This window comes from Macaca nemestrina, chromosome 10 (genome assembly GCF_043159975.1).
Source record: "Macaca nemestrina isolate mMacNem1 chromosome 10, mMacNem.hap1, whole genome shotgun sequence".
Classification (NCBI taxonomy): domain Eukaryota; kingdom Metazoa; phylum Chordata; class Mammalia; order Primates; family Cercopithecidae; genus Macaca; species Macaca nemestrina.
In genome coordinates this window covers 139,942,660-139,958,854 of record NC_092134.1, presented here as the reverse complement: position 1 = coordinate 139,958,854, position 16,195 = coordinate 139,942,660, and the positions used below count along the sequence as shown (strand labels likewise).

Genomic DNA, 16,195 nt, shown 5'->3' with positions numbered 1-16,195 from the left:
GGCCTGCGAGGTCCCAGATGTGGGCCTGGTGCTGGCAGAGGAGTCAGGCTTGGGGAGGGGCTGCTCCCACCAGTGGGGGACTGATGGCACCCATGAGACCATGAGACATGGGCAGTGGCTGCCCCTGGGTTCTAAGCAGCATGGAAGCAGGTGGAGAAGCTGAGGAAGGGGAAAGCTTGAAGGGGGAATTGTGTCCCTCACCCCCAGAGAAATAGGATGCCTGCTTGAAATATACATGACACATGGCAGAAGCCTGTATTGAAACCACAGGTAACATGGTTCACACTGAAGACAAGGAAGACGCTGTGGGGATATTAGCTAATTACAAGACTTAACAAATGAGGTGAGGTTGGAGTGTGGGCTCACTGTCTAGCCATAGCCTGACTGGCCTAAGTTTACCTGCTGTGTGTGTTTGGATGGGCCCCTGGTGACAGAGAAGATTCTGATACAGCCTGATGACTTGGGGCTTTTCTCTGTGCCGGGGGCCTGCACCCTCTCCCTCCTCCAGAGTCAGGGCAGGGCCCAGACCGGATCGCCCTGTGGGACTTGAAGGCATTGCCAGGAGTGAGGCCCTGCTCTAGGCTCTGTGGATTTAACCACAAACATGACAGACCCAAATCCTGGCCCTCAAGGGAGGCCATTGGCAAATGTAAGGATGGGATTCATCTTCCCAAATTTGGATGTGGATTTGTTCGTAGCCCTGATTTGAAGTTATTTTGAAATGCCTTCGGTTGGGGAAGGGGCAGGGGAGGCTTGGTACTCAGGCAAGCCCCTGGGTCTGCTCCTGCTCTAGGGAGGGCATCAGTTAGGCCTGGACCACACCAGGAGTGGCTGGTGACCTCCTGCGGATTGGTGCTAGCATTGCCTGGGGCCTGATCCCCTGAGTCACCCTGCCTCACCCCAGATTGTCCCATTGTGGGCTAGATTATAGCTCAGTCATCTCAGCTGAGACAACCCTCTGGTTTTGGAAGGGAATTTTCCCGAATGCCACCAGCTAAGCTCTCTGGCCCTGAGCTTTGGCTGTGCCACCACGGATGGGCCTTGCCTCCTTCCTGTGCTGTGTGCTGGGCTCCCTCCATAGGGGCAGCTCCCCTGCCCCGCACCTCCCTCTCCCGCTCCTGCCGCACCCTCTCCCTGCCCACTGCGCTGGCTTCAGAGGTCAATTTCCTGTCTTCCCGCCCTCCTGCCTGTGCGGGGCAGGCCTGGTTCTCCAAGACTTCACGGCCAACTGTCTCTGCTGTCACCTCCTCCCTCCTGCCCTTGCTCCCTTCCCGATCTCAGCCCTGGCTCTCCCCAGCTCCGGCTCACCAGCTGGAGTCTCCCTAGCACTTTGGGCACATCGCTGTCATTGGCTCTCCCTTCCCCACTGCTGGAGGGAACACATCAGGTTCTTTCTCCAATGGCTGTTCTCAAGGCGTTGACAGCCCAAGGGTGGGTGCCTGGCGGGGGGATGGGGTGTGGGGCAGGGTTTCTCAAACTCTATTGACAACTGGGGCCAGACAGTTCTTGACTGTGTGGGCCGTCCTGTGCGCTGCAGGGTGTTCAGCAGCAGCCCTGGCCTCTACTCACCAGAGGCCAGGAGCAGCCCCCCCGAGTTGTGGCAACCAAAAATGTCCCCAGACATGCCACATGTTCCCTGGGGAGCAGAATTGCTCGTGACTGGGAACCACTGGGCTGAGGGCTGAGAGCACCACGTCTCAGGCTGGGCTAACACTGCACCAGAGGGACCTGAGAAATGAATTCGTCCAAATCCCATGTTTTAAAGGAAACTGGGCCTCCGAGAGCTAAAGAATCTTAAGGTCACACCGGGGAGCAGCATGATGAGAGAGGCATTTTAGGAAAAGGAATCAGGCAGCTCTATGCAGGCTGGGCTGGAAACCAGAGGCCAGGGGCAGGGAGGGCAGTGGGGGCCGTGATCTGGACATGGGACCCATGGCAAAGGCCTGGTCTTGGTGCCTGTGCCCTCTCAGTCGAGGTCCCCTGGGAGCAGGTGGTAGTAAAGCCTTCTGCACCAAATGCCAGAAACCAAGGTTTTGTCCCAGTCCAGCATTGTGACTGGGGACTTCCATGTCCCCGCCTTAGCTTCCTGGAAAATCAAGGCGTGACCTTTGTGTTTTCTTCTTGCCGGGAGGCTCTGATAGTGTTGGGCCATCGGAAGATGGGGGCAGAGGGCTCAATTCGGCTGGAACCCCTTGAGGATGGGAGTGTGGCAGTGGGGATGTGTGTGGCACCCGCTGTACTGCGCTGGCCTCCTCACTGGGCAGACGTGCACCACGTGTGGAGTTGTGCCAGGCGGGGGCTGTGATGGAGGCGGGAACAGGTTTGAGGGCTTGGAGAGGGAGGCTTCAGGTCCAGACTGTGCCCCCGTAGGGTAGACCACAAATCTTTCCTGGGGGCCTGGAGGACTTTGGACAGGAAATGGGAAAGGAAGCAGGTTTGGGGACAGGGCACCAGCTATGTTCCCTGAGAGGTAGAAGGCTCCCGGCTGGGTCTGGCAAGGCCAAATCACAGGATGTGGAATGTGAAGTCAGAGAAGCAGTTTGAAGAGAGATGACCAGGTCCTGGAGTTTCTGACCTAAGAGATTTTCCTAGATGGAGGCTCCCGAGCATCCCAGCACTTCCCCCAGGAGGGAACTGGAGAGAGGGGCTCGGAAGGGGCCCCCCTCCCTGCAGGTACACCCACAGTGGGAAACCGCGTCAGGAGGAAGCTGTACTTTGAGAACTTTTCCAGGCCCGAGGAGGATCCAGGCTCTGAGCTCTGGGGTCCTGCGTGTCTCCAGCTGCAGTGGGTGGGGGGGCCCTGCGGCTCCCCCTGCAGCCAGTACCTGCCGCAGCAGGGTTTGCGCTGACTCATTGCAGGGTCTGGCTTTTAGAGCCATAAATCTTCAGCATGAAGATCATAAATTCTCCATGGTATGATTAATGAAAGAAAAATTGAGACGGCAGCATAGAAACTGACCGGATTGAAGAAAAGTCAGTGACTATTTGGATGAAAGTTTCAGCCATCACTGGCGAACCCAGAGCTTCTGAACCAGCCTGGAGCGCCACCTAGTGGCCGCAGTGGGGATAGCCCCCGTTCCCCGGCGAAGCTTTCTGATGGCCCAGTTGGGCGATGCTGTGGGTCTGAGTGTGCCCATTCCTTGGGAGCCCTGACCTGGTTCTATGTGGGGCTGCCCCCGGGGACAGGGGGTGCAGGCCCACTCTCCGCAGTATGAAGGACCCAGGCAGCTGTGGGACGTACCTCATTCGGACCCCCGTCCAGCTCCTTGCACTGTCTCTGGGTTAGTAATACGTGGAGGTGTCTGCTCCCACCTTTTTCTTCAGGCACTGTGTGGACCACCTTTCTGGTTCCCCATTTATCAAAATCCTGCTCATTCTTCAAAGCCCAGCAAGGCCTGTCAATGCCACCTTCAAAACATCTCACATTGGCCCATTTCTCACCGCTCCTCCGTAGCCTCCTGGTATGAGTCGTCCCCAGCTCCCGCCTCCCAGTAGCCTCCCAGTTGCTCTCCTGGCCTCCCTCGGGCCGTCCCGTGGTCGCTTCTCCAAACAGCAGCCAGAGTGATCTGCGGAAAACCTCAGTGAGGTCTTGTCAGTCTCCAGCTCCGGGGCCTTCCCGTCACACTGAGGACACCTGCACGTTTCCTTTACCTGTGAGGTCCCAGCTGGCCTGGCCCCCGGCCACCCCGCCTGCCTTGTCTCCTACCGCATGTCACCTCACTCAGTGTTGTAGCAGACAGCCAGCGTGCTCCTCCTTGGCTGGCCAGGCTCCTTCCCACTCCGGGGCTTTTGCACCTGCTGTTCCCTCTGGAATGTTCTTCCCCCAGATAGTTATGTTGCTCCCTCCCCCTGTTTATTTGGGTTTTTGCTTAAACGCCACCTCTTCCAAGACACCTTCCCTGCCCACACCCTCCCCAGTTATTTTCTGGCTCTTTACATAGCCGTATTTTTCTTCGTGGCACATGTCAGCAGCTGAAGTTGTGTCATTTGTTGCTTACCTAAGGTCAGTGTCTCCTGTACGAATCTACTCTTCCTGAAGGCAGGGTCTTTGCCAGTGAGGTGTACCACTGTCTCCCCAGCTCGGAGAACAGGGCCTGGCGCTGAACACGCAGGTGTTGGGTTTGTGGAGGAATAAGCGAAGGAGATGCCCTTCCTCAGGGAAGCATCTGTCCCCTCCCCTCGCCTTCCCGTGGGCATCACTACCCTGCCTAATTGCGGGTTGCCTTGTCTCAGCCCCAAGCCTCTGTTTCCTCCCAGGAGCCAGAGCAGCTTGGGAGCAGGGGCTGGGCTGATTCCTGGTTTCAGCATAGTCAGCACAGGCCCTGGCATGGAACAACTGCCAGGGAAGTGCCTTTCCAGCGAGCAGTGCCCGGAGCTGGCCACCCACTTCACGTAGCTTATTCCATTCTAATTCTTACAACAGTCCGAAAGGAAGGGGATGATATTCTCACTCTGCATACGAGAGGTTTGCAAGCTCACACCGCCAGGATAAGCTAGAACCGGGAGTCCTGTTCGGGTCTATGACTCCCAAGCCCTTACCCCCTGCACGTTCACCCAGCATGGAATGTTCTCATCCTTCATCCGCCCCAAGTCCACCCACCCTTTAGGGACTGCCTCTTTCAACTGGCTTCCGTGACTGCGACAGTGATCGCCTCCTCTGAACGCCCGTAGCGTGGACTGGGCACCAGTCCATCCCACCTGGGAGTGTAAATGTTGCACTTTTATAGCTCCCATCCAGCCAGAACAGAGACCTCAGGAAAACAGGTCTCTAAAGTGGTTGTAGCTTTTCTGACATGGCACACTGCATGCCGTAGGCACTCAATAAATACTATTTGAGTGATTGATTGGTTCCTTAGACTCAGCAAACTTCCCCTGAGCTGGCGGAGGGAGTGGGGGAGTGCCAGCTAGATCGAGCATGAAATCAGGCAGATGTGGAGATTTGCGGCCAGTGAAATGGAAGCTTCCCAGGTGGAGCTGGTGGCGCCGGCAGCCCCGGGGGTGCTGTTGGGGAGAGTTACTTTTCGGTTTTGGGGCCGATCATGCCAGAGGCCGGCTTATTATGTGGATGTTGAAGGCAGCCATGGACTCCCATGTCCCACACACTGGCCAGGCCCGCAGCCAGCTGGTGACTGCCTCCTTTCTCCATCTGTGGGAAATTGTCCTTCAGACTCCAGTGGACAAATGGCCCTTCAGGTCAGAGTAACAGGACCCAGTCGCTGGAAGTTCTGGCTCCAAGAAACCCGACTCCGAGGGTCCCTTCCCACCTCCGGAGATGAAGTCTTTCTTGCTTTCCCTGGCCGCAGTTCTCCCCTCTCACCAGACCTCCGTCTTGGACACTGGGGCCTCTTCTCTATCACGCAGAGTAACCTAACCGCTCACATGTGCCCAGTACCTTCCATGTATTTGTCATGTATTCTGCCTCTGTGTGGTTTAATCCATCCTCAGAGTGACCTGGGAGGCTCGTGAAGCTGGCACCGTCTCCGTTGTCACATGGGGAGACTGAGGCACAGAGAGGCTAGGGGACCGTCTGGATCACACAACCGACATGCTTAGGGTCTGCGGCCATGCCCGATGGTAGTCCCATTCTCACCTTGTCGGTTCTTACTTTGTCTGTGTCTCAGAGCATAGGGTGGGGGCCTGCAGGGTTCCCAGGTCCGTGGACGAGTGTGAGAGCAGCGCCAGGCTAATGGGCTTTCCTTCCTCTCCAGCTCTGTGGCTGTGGGCTGCTTGGAGTGGGCATCTGGCTCTCCGTGTCCCAAGGCAACTTTGCCACCTTCTCCCCCAGCTTCCCTTCGTTGTCTGCAGCCAACCTGGTCATCGCCATAGGCACCATTGTTATGGTGACGGGCTTCCTCGGCTGCCTGGGGGCCATCAAGGAGAACAAGTGCCTCCTGCTCAGTGTAAGTTATGTCCGAATCTCCAGCCCCTCCAACTCCTGATCTCCTTGCACTTGCACCCCTGGGACAGGCAAGACCTGGAACACTAGCCACCTGGGTGTCCAACCTGAGAACAGGGAAACTGCTTCTAGATTGGCTATGCATACCCCTAGTTGTCCCTCCCACTCCCTGATGAGTCAGCTCCTTTATGCCCCTGTCCTAGCTATCTGGGTTTCCTCAGGAGGAACTGGCCTCTCCCAGACCTGGGAAGCCCCACCTAGGCGCCACCTGTCCCTGCCTTCCACGCCCTCCTTGTCCTCAACCCTGCCCATTGCCACCTACCCATGCCTGGCCCTTTCCTTTCCAGTTTTTCATCGTCCTGTTGGTCATCCTCCTAGCAGAGCTGATCTTACTCATCCTCTTCTTTGTCTACATGGACAAGGTAAGCCTTGCCAGATGGGAGGGGCATATGGAATTTCACTACCCTTTGAGTTGGGCCAAGCAGGCCAGGGGCCCTTCCCTGGCCAGAGGAAGAGTGCTGGCAAGCAGCACCTGTGCAGAAAGGAAGATGGAACCATGGGTTGGGAAAGCTACTGAGGAAAGGCCAGTTGGAAGGTTTTGATGGGGGAGCATGGGGCGGGCAAATTTGGAGGATGGGGGAGTTGTATAGTCCCAGGAAGTGGAATCCTCTGCATGACCAGCGATGGCAGGGGGCTGCCTCTGGCGCTCACGAGCTCCCTGTCACTGGAAGGAATTAAGCTACTTGGAGAAGGGATTCACACCTCCTCAGGTGGTTGGGCTGGGTGATTTGAGAGCAACCCATGAGAAACAAGGAGGAACTCTCTGGACAAAGCTGGCTGAGCAGGACTGACAGCACAGGGAGGCCGTTTCCTGCACTAGAGCCCTTGAGGACGGGCGCTGCTCCTGGGTTCAGGAGGATGGTGGGTGGCCCCCTATGACCTCCCCAGGCTGGGCAGTTTGCAGTCACGAGCGAAGTTGGCCAGGATTTCAATCTCTTGGGGTGTGGCAGGCCCTTTGGTACCATGCACTCCAGAACTGTGTAAGGAGCAGTTCTTTTGTTTTGTTTTGTTTTGTTTTTTGAGATGGAGTCTCGCTCTGTGGCCCAGGCTGGAGTGCAGTGGCGCGATCTCGGCTCACTGCAAGCTCTGCCTCCCGGGTTCACGCCATTCTCCTGCCTCAGCCTCCGAGTAGCTGGGACTACAGGCACCTGTCACCTCGCCCGGCTAATTTTTTTGTATTTTTAGTAGAGACAGGGTTTCACCGTGTTAGCCAAGATGGTCTCGATCTCCTGCCCTCGTGATCCACCCGCCTCGGCCTCCCAAAGTGCAGGAGCAGTTCTTGAAGTAGCTGCCTGAGCCACACCGAAAGTTAGAGATGTCGTTAGGATGAGAAAGAATAATTTTTTAGTTTTGCACTTGTGAAAGGGAAGAAAGAACAACGGTGAGAGATTTCTCTGTGCCAGCCCTGTTCTTGGCCCTTTTATGAGAATTGTTTCTCTTAGTTCTTACAACAGCACCATGAGTAGATACGGCTATTCAATATCAGGTAGAACAGCAGTGAGGGAGGTGCAAGGTCACATGACCTGTCTTCCTCCCTTAGTTCCCAGGGTGTGTTTTGAGGGGGGCAGTCTGTGGGGAAGCTGTGTAGTGGGGGGCGAGGGTGGCAGAGTGGCCTGTGTGTGTGGCTGGTCCTGGGATGGGAGAGCGGAGGCACGTGGTGTGTTTTTTGCCTCTGTGTGTTACAGCCCTGGCCCTGAGTTTAGCTCTGCCGGGAGGCGGTGGGTGCACCAAGGCCTGCTGTATTCTGAAGCTGGGAGTGTGTGCCTACCCCCACACCTCTGTTGGGCCAGCAGAGCCCCCCACCCCAGTGGGCAGGGCCTTCCAGACCAGCTGCCTCCCCTGCCTTCCTCACCCCTCATCTGTCACCCACCATCCTGGGTGGCCTGAGGTGGGCTGGAGAGACAAGCTGCGTCCTGATCCTAACCGTCTCGCTGTGTCCCTGCACCTGACAGGTGAACGAGAACGCCAAGAAGGACCTGAAGGAAGGACTGCTGCTGTACCACACGGAGAACAACGTGGGGCTGAAGAACGCCTGGAACATCATCCAGGCTGAGGTGCGGGCTGGGCCACACTGGCGGGGCCAGGCAGGGAGGACGGGTGGCAGCCGGCACTTCTAGCTGCCTTCCCAGGTGACCTGACCCGGCAACTGTGCTTTCTGGACTTTAGCCGGGAGTGGGGTGGTACCACCGGGGCATTTGCCTGAACTGCCGAGTCAGACGTGGTACAGCAGGGCGCAGCTAGAGAGAGATGAGGACACAGGTAGGGGCAGGCCTAAGAGAGCTGTGGCTGAGCTTTGGGATGAATGACTGAATTTATTTTAGCAATGATTTGCCTCTGTGATGGGGCTTGGCTTAGGTGGGGAGGCCCTGGCTGTAAGAGGAAAACGAGTCCATACTCCCAGACGCACCCATGTTAAGCCCTGGCGAGGGGCCGGCAGGGGCTTGAGTGGCAGTCAGCTTGGGACGGTTTATAGAAGGAGCAGGGGTGGTGGTGGAGAGGTGCCCAGCCTGACGGTGGGCTGCATTGCCCCTCCCACTCTGGTCTCCAGGAGGGAGCGCTCACTTGCTTCCCCAGTGGGCCCGGCTGAAGCCCAAAGAAGGGACGAGAAGCAAGCCCTTTGTCTCCTCCCTTAACTCCAGGGTGGCCACTTTTTGGGGGGCTGGAGTTGGCCTGGGCAAGAGAAGGCCCTGGGGAGGAAGGGGCAGGCCGTGGCATGTCTGACTGCCCCTTCCATTCCTGCCGGCCAGATGCGATGCTGTGGCGTCACTGACTACACAGACTGGTACCCGGTGCTGGGGGAGAACACGGTTCCCGACCGCTGCTGCATGGAGAACTCCCAGGGCTGCGGGCGCAACGCCACCACGCCTTTGTGGAGAACGGTGAGGCTGGGGATGGGCCGCTTGGGTCCAAGAGCCCATGTGTGGATATCCTGGCACAAGGAGACCTATAGCGAGGGCTGGGCCCAGGACACTGAGAGGTTGGCTGAATGTGGCGTGGGGTAGGGGCTCACAAAATAAAGCAGAAAGGCAGATGGAAAATGGGGAGTGGGGCTGGACCCACAGTTGGGAGAGTCAGAGGGTGAGGGGTTGAATGGGGTCTGAGGCTGTGCAGCTGGCCTTGCAGGTGGGGCGGAGGCTGCACCAAGGGAGGGGGACAGGGCTGAGGCCAGGGAGGGCTGGGAGGTAAGAGCAAGGACGAGGTGGAAGGAGAGAGTGAGGTGGGGGCCAGGCTGCAGGGAGCGCATGGTTGGGCTGGGACCCTAATGTCGTGGGCCTCGCTCCCCAGGGCTGCTATGAGAAGGTGAAGATGTGGTTCGATGACAATAAGCACGTGCTGGGCACGGTGGGGATGTGCATCCTCATCATGCAGGTAAGAGGGGCATCCCCAGCAGCTGGCCTCAGCGCAGAGGTAAGGAAGCACAGAGAAGTGAAGGCAGTGTTGGTTCATGGCGGAGGGTCTGGAGTTCATCACAGCTTTTCAAGCTTGGCAGCTGTGCCTGCCGCCGTTTTCTGTGAGCTCTGACCTGAGAGCACCTCAGCACTGACAGTGGTGCTCAGGGCTGCCTGTGGCCAGGCCTAGGCTGGGATATTGAAGCTGGAGTCACCCTCCGTGGGTTCCCCCAGTTCTTCCCGAACCTTGAGCCCAGAGAGCCATGCAAGGCACACACGGTATCCCCTGGTCACCGTCTTTACAGCCTGTGCATACGGCACACTATCTGTGGTGACCGTGAGACCACAGCGGGCTTCCTTCTGCCTCCTGCACTTGTCTGGGTCCCCAGCTCCTTTGAGATCCAGGAGGGGAGGGACACAAACAAGTAGTGACATCGTCCTGAGCACACATCATTGGTGAGACAGCCCTGTTGCTGCCACAGCATTGCACCATGTATTCTACAAGCAGACAGGAGAGGCTTGGCAGGAGTCCTGTTTTTTTCTTTTTGTAAGTGACAGGGTCTCACTTTGTTGCTCAGGTTGGAGTGCAGTGGCGCCCTTATAGCTCGCTGCAGCCACAAACTCCTGGGCTCAAGCAGTCGTCCCACTTCAGCCTCTCAAGCAGCTGGGACTACAGGCGTATACACCACCATACCTGAATGACTGAAAACTTTTTTTAAAAAATAGAGATGGGGCCTCCCTCTGTTGCCCAGGCTGATCTCAAGCCATCCTCCCACCTTGGCCTCCTAAGTGCCACTGTGCCCGGCTGGCCTGAGTCCTGAACGATCCCTGCCACCTCCCACTCCCCACCTTGGCTCCTGTGAGCCCCCACTTAGGGCCAGGTCCTCCGTGCATCCCGTGCCCACAGCACCCCTCTGAGTGGGCATGCGCGCGCGTCCTGCCGAGGTTTGGTGGCTTCTGGTCTAACAGCGCCACGAGGCTGAGCCAGCGTTCACCTGTGTGTGACCTCTGTTCGCAGTTTTCTTCATTTCTTCATGCCACAAGCATTTTCCTGGCACACCCGTGGCCATCCCTGCTTGCTCCAGGTGCCCTGTGACATCCCAAGCCTCTTGGGGCTGAGGTCAGGTCCAGGCTGCTGCAGCTCCTGCCTCAGGCCCCTCCCCGTGTCTTTCTTTCAGATCCTGGGCATGGCCTTCTCCATGACCCTTTTCCAGCACATCCACCGGACTGGTAAGAAGTACGACGCGTGAGCGGGCTGGCCGGGAGTGCCCGCCCCGCCCTGCTGCCCCGTGGAGGGAAGAAGATTGAGCTTTGTGTCGCCTGCCTGCACTCTCCAGATGTGACCCCTGCACCCACCCACCCTGGCCTGCCCTACCCCACCTACCCTGCCTCAGCCTCGGACTTCTCAGTGGGTGGAGTGCCAGGGAGGAGGAGGCACACGGAGACCTGGGGCTCGGGGCACCTGGATTCCTGCATCTGCATATGCGTATTTGCCAAAGACGACAGGGTGGGCTGGGGTGCACTCAGGAGGAACCCCCAGCACTGATGGGCTTCTGCCCCTGCCCTTCCTCACACTGACACTTTGTCCCCACGTGGGGTGGGGAGCAGAGTGCCCGCCCCGTGGAGATACCGCCCCAGCAGGGGCTGCTACGTCCATGGCCACCATGGGGCACTTGGCGGGGCGGGGGGTCTGCCAGCCTCTGGGCAAGGCCCCTGGAGCATCTCGCCCAGGCTTTTTATACCTTACAATGTAACTTTTTTTATTTTATTTTACTCTACGATTATTCAGGAATATTATCTCTCAGATAAGTTTAGGGTTAGATTTCTGATTTGTAACTTTTTACTGTGTTGATTTCTTTAATGGTTTGAATTTTTTTCCCTGAGGGTGAGGGATGGGTGGGAAGAGAGGACATCTGTCCAGTCTCAATCAGGACAGACCACCGTGCGACACTCGGGAGGCTCTCGGATGGGGCGTGCCTGCGCCCTCAGAACGTGTGGGAAGGAGGGGCCGTGGACGGGATGCAGGACCTTGCCAGGCTGGTGTCTGAGGACGGGAGCCTGGGAGAGGTGGGTGGAGCATGAAGCAGGCTGGAGTCGCCCCTGCACAGGAGGTGGCGTTTGCTGACTAATGGAGCTGGAAAGGCCAGGGCAGGGGGGCCCACGGTGCTGGAGAAACGCTTTGCCAGGAATGTGGCAGAGCTAGAGGGGTCCTTAGACTTTTCGCTGAGGAGCAGTTGTTGGTATTTTCTTTCTTCCTTCCTCCCGCTCTCTGCTGGCACAGGAGGCTTCCCCTTCCACCCCGTGTGGGTGCTCCCACAGCAGGCTCCGCACACCCCAGTTATTTCACACATTCCTGCTAGAAACTGTCAGACAAATACCTCTGTAGTTCGGATGCTGCTCACTTTCTCCCTTGCTTCTGGAAGGGGAAGCAGTCCTTAGCTTTTGCTGTGCTGGGACAGTGGCAGGGGATCCACGGGGGCGGGGACCCACGGTCGTCCCCACCAGCCTTGCTCGGCTGTGGGTTGCCCTGCTGGGAAGGAGGGAATCACGTCCACCTGGGTCCCAAGATCTTCGCCGCCTTCCCTGGGGCCATGGACAGCAGCAGTGGGTTGGGTGGCGATCCTGTCGTCTGGGATCCCAAGGAGAAGAAATACGGAAAACCCAAAGGAGGTCAGACTGGCTCTTGTTACCGGAGCCACGGGAAGAAAGCAGCCGGAGTCATGCATGTGCAGAGCTGGGCCTGGGAGAGAAACAGGCTGGGGAGTGAGGCGGGGAGTGGGGTTTGGCTGCAGCAGGGTGCCCCTCCAAACTGCAGCTGGGCTGGCGTACTGTTTTGCAGTCCAAAAGGTGGAGGATCCATGGGACTGAGCATGGGGACCTTACCCACTAGCCAGCATCTAGTGCACTTGCTCAGGTGGGGCCGTGGAGGGCGGCTGCCTTTCCTTTACAGTTTGTCTTGTCACCCTGGTTTCCCACTGCGGCCAGGTCTCTTCTCCAGCCTCCACCTGTCTGTCTGCTCCAAGAGCTGAGACACAGCCACCCAGCACCAGTCACTCCTCTGTTCACCTTAAGTAACACACACATCGGGACCAGGAGGATAGAACTGTTGGCATTATCAGGACTCGTGTTTTGCGGGGGTGGGAGTTGAGAGGAGGGTGGTCTTGTGAGTTGGGCAAGGTAAAGCCCACTTCGCTGAGGCAGGGGCGGTGGTGCCGATGGAACCCGGGGAGGCCCACATTTGAGCAAAGCTGCCCTTCCCTTGTCCCCTGGCCTGGCTTCGTGGTAAGGAGCTTCAGCCACCTCCTCAGGAACCCCCAGAGTGCAGATTCTGGAGCAGACACACCCTGGCGGAGAGACACTCGGCACACAGGTGCTCCAGTTGCACGGTGGGACCCGGGGCCTCGTGCGTTTCTCGCTGTGGGTGGGGTGGGTGGGTTGGTTTGTGCCTATCAATGCAATTTTTAATTTTTGTTAATATCAACAGCAAAAGCCGAGTGCGTTGGGAGACGTGCAACCTCCCTGAAAATCTTTTCTGTTGCTGGAGTGCTTCAGGGGTGGCCTCTGGCCCCAGAGCCTTTGCCACAGTGCCCCCACCAGCCCCCACCTCATCCGTCTGTTTGCAGAGCCTCATCTACAGGTCCCCACGCTGCCTTCTTTACTCGCTGTGCGCTTGGCTGTTTTGTTATTTGGCTGAGTCTACGTTGGGCGGAAGTCCCTGTGCGTGGAATGGGTGTTCCTCCAAGCCCCTTCCACTCGGAGGGCCACACCCGGCGATGCCAGTGAAGGTGGCACAGCCTCTCTTCAGTTTCTCTTGACTGTGATCTCACTGGGGCAGAATTCCCCAGAGAGAATTCCCTCACTCACGGCTCCCTCTGCCAGAGTTAGTTCAATCAGGTCTGATGTGAGCAATTTACACACTTGTCGCAGAAAGTCCCTCAGGGTTTGTAGAGGACTCAGGGGGCATCCGCTGCAGACTCAGCCTTTCTGTGCAGCCATCTTGCAGCAGGGGTGAGCGGGCACAGGCTGCGAGCTGCCCTTGGGTGGTGGTAGCAGGGGTCAAGGTGCAAGTCTCCCCCTGCACCCCTCTCCCAGCTTGCGCCTTGTCACCCCCTCTCCCTCCAGCATGGGCCTGCGTCTCAGGCTCTCTGGAAGGGCGGCCCTGCCCCAGACCCTCTTGCAGATGTCCTGGTTTGACTTGGAACTAGGTGGCCATCTTTCCAGGCTTTGGTGGCCAAAGAGCAGTCCAGGTGGATGGAAGTGGCTGTCCCCTCCTCTCCAGCCCCTGCCCACCCACCGGTGGAGGTGCTAACTAGCAGGGACGTGGCATAGGATGGGAGCTGGGTGCGAGCTGTTTGGGGTCCATTCTTTGTCCCTCAGCCTCTCAGAGTCCGGCCAGCCCTTGTGTTCCCGTGCCCCCCACTTTCCTCCTCCCCACCGCAGTGAGGCAATAGTCCAGGGTGGGGCCTGGCCTCCCTGCCCCGATTGGGCACTCAGGAGGTGAGGCCTGGGGGGCTTCCTGCCCACTCCTTGCCCACCTGCCTGCCCCCGGGCAGCACGGGAGGGAGAGCAGGGCGAGCACGCTTGTTGGTTTCAGATGCACTTTCTGCTTGCGATGCCGTATCTGTGCGTTCCTTCATCCTGGTCCTGGCTTTATGGAACACCATGTTTTTAGCATGTTTTTAAATAAAAACCAATAAAGTGTCAAAAGCACAGCAGGCTGTCTCTCAGTGGTGTGTGTTGTTCACTCAGCCAAAACTGTGACGTATGTTGTGGTTGGTGTGAGGGACCCAGATGGATCAGATACCACTCCTGCTGTTCACCCAAGACACACCCCCACGGGGACCTCCTCTCTCTTTTGGGGCCCAGGTTACAGATCTGCTGGCGCGGGGAGGGTCTCAGTCCTCTCTGGGTGCCTGAGGAACCTTCACATCGCCCCTTGAAACAGGCTGGATCGGGGTCAGTCCCAGTGCCCGAGCCCTCTGCGTGAGAGGCCGTAGTCCTGTCTCCATACACCCATCACACATGGCCAGTCCTGTGGCCGGGCCCCTAAGCGTATGGTGGGAGGGGTATGGAATAAGGCAATTATAGCTTCCAGGAGGGGAAGGGGCCTCCTGTGGGGGTGGGGGCTGTCAGTTTCAGAAGCGGTGTTCTTCCCAGTCCCTGTGATGTGCCCCGGGTTCATTTGACCTTGATGTCTCCTAGGACTGAGGGGACCTCACAGTGTGACTTGGCCCTTTCAGGTGACTCTGGGACAGCCTCCAAGAAGGAACACGGTCAGGATGAGGATGGTCAGCAGGGAAGGCCGTTAAAACCAAGAGCGGGAAGAGCTGCTGACTGGGCCGCTGATGTTACCACCTTCCTGCCGTCGAAGTCTCCTGCTTCCTTGGTTGGGGTCCTGGTGTGTGGGGTTTCCTTGGCTGTCAGTCAAGGTGACAAGTTGCAGATGAGAAGCTCAGAACTCCCTGGTCCTCACTGTGCTCATGTCCCCGGAGTGGAGGCAGGCGTGAGGGTGTGCATGGGGGTGTGACAGCAGTTGCAGGTTTGGAGGTGGGCATCTTGAAACCCCTCTGCCCGTGGAGCTCCATCTCCCTCCCTCTCAAGGGAGTGGCCAGGTCCACACAGAATTATCCCAAAGCATCAACCTCCAGGCAGCCACCATGTCCCAGAGTCTCCAGAGACGGTGCCCTGAGTCTGAGCCACCCTCTGTCTAAGGTCCAGCTGGAGTGGTGTCCCTGAGAGCCTCCCCAGGATATTTACCAAGAGAGACTTTGTGGCTGTAGGGTCAGGATTCATCATGGCCGAGGAGCAGGTGATCCCCCATCGTCTGCGGAGGACAAACCAACTCATAGGAATTTGGGCGGACGCCACCCTGTCTCTGCCCGTTCTTACTCTCGCTCCTGCCCCCAGGCCTGTGGACACAGATGTTGAGATGCCCACTGGGTCACCGTGCTGTGTTTTGGGGCTTCCGGGCAATGGAACACGCTGGCTGTTCTCTTAACCGTCGGCTCTGGCTGCCCTGTCTCTGCGGGAGAGGAGCATCTTCTTTTTCTGGGGACTTTTAGTGACGAGGCTGGCGCCTCTGGGCTGGGTCTGGGCTCCTTAGTCTAGGGAGTGACTGAGATGACTCTGGGGGTCCCTCCTTTGCCCCCCCACTCTTGTGTGTGGTGGTGGAACTGCCTCTCCATTGGTGCTCAGCAAAGGGCAAGGGAGAAAGGGTGGCTTCTGAGCGGCGGCAGAGCCCTGCCAGCTTTCCACGGGGCCAGCGCTGGCGCTTGCACAGGCAAATGTCTGTTTGCTCAAAGACTTACTGAATACTCACCCGTGCCAGGCGCCTATAACACAGTCGTGGACGACACAGACCCAGTCCCTGCACTTACAGAGCTGACCATTTAGTGGGGGACCCCAGAAGAGTGCGTATGATTGCAAGTAAGTAGTGGCAGTAATGTTTACAGGGCACTGGGAAGCCCTGTGGGACAGTCACTGGCTGAACCCGGAGAAGAGAGGTCTCCAGAGCAGGTGATGTCGAAGCTAAGAGCTGAAGGTGGAGGCGTTCACCTGGCACAGAGGGGCAGGAGATGTGTCCTGTGGATGCTCGTGGTCCACAGAGCTGGAGCACAGCGGGTGAAGGTGAAGGTCTGGAGACAGCAGTGACCACCAGATCACAACCTGGAGAACCAGGCCAAGGAGCTTGAAGTTCAGGCTGAGAACAATGGGAGCTGAGGAAAGGCTTCAAGCCCAGGTGTGACGGGCTCAGATGTAGCCTTTGGAAAGCTGGCTGTGGCTGCAGTGTGGAGAGTTGTCAGGGACAGGGGAGGCCACCGGGGGACCAGGCACAGGTGCTGCAGTGATT

General features: G+C 57.9%; 2 protein-coding genes across 9 annotated transcripts in view; both read left to right on the top strand.

The window, feature by feature from the left end:
- The window catches only part of LOC105484133 (tetraspanin 9), a 210,786-nt gene extending 196,726 nt beyond the window's left edge, over positions 1-14,060 (top strand). For all 8 annotated transcript variants that reach the window (XM_011745461.3, XM_011745462.2, XM_071072355.1 and 5 more), the window contains 6 exons: positions 5,709-5,900; positions 6,244-6,318; positions 7,909-8,010; positions 8,704-8,835; positions 9,242-9,325; positions 10,524-14,060. In XM_011745461.3, the coding sequence (XP_011743763.1) occupies positions 5,709-5,900; positions 6,244-6,318; positions 7,909-8,010; positions 8,704-8,835; positions 9,242-9,325; positions 10,524-10,595 (657 nt within the window). In that variant the 3' untranslated portion in view covers positions 10,596-14,060. The remainder of the gene's footprint in view (positions 1-5,708; positions 5,901-6,243; positions 6,319-7,908; positions 8,011-8,703; positions 8,836-9,241; positions 9,326-10,523) is intronic.
- On the top strand, positions 11,365-14,060 carry LOC112427137 (uncharacterized). The gene is given in 4 exon segments (XM_071070588.1): positions 11,365-11,412; positions 11,769-12,015; positions 12,425-12,702; positions 12,705-14,060. Coding segments are annotated over 4 exon segments (1,029 nt in total). The 3' UTR covers positions 13,161-14,060.
- Positions 14,061-16,195: the final 2,135 nt, after the last annotated feature.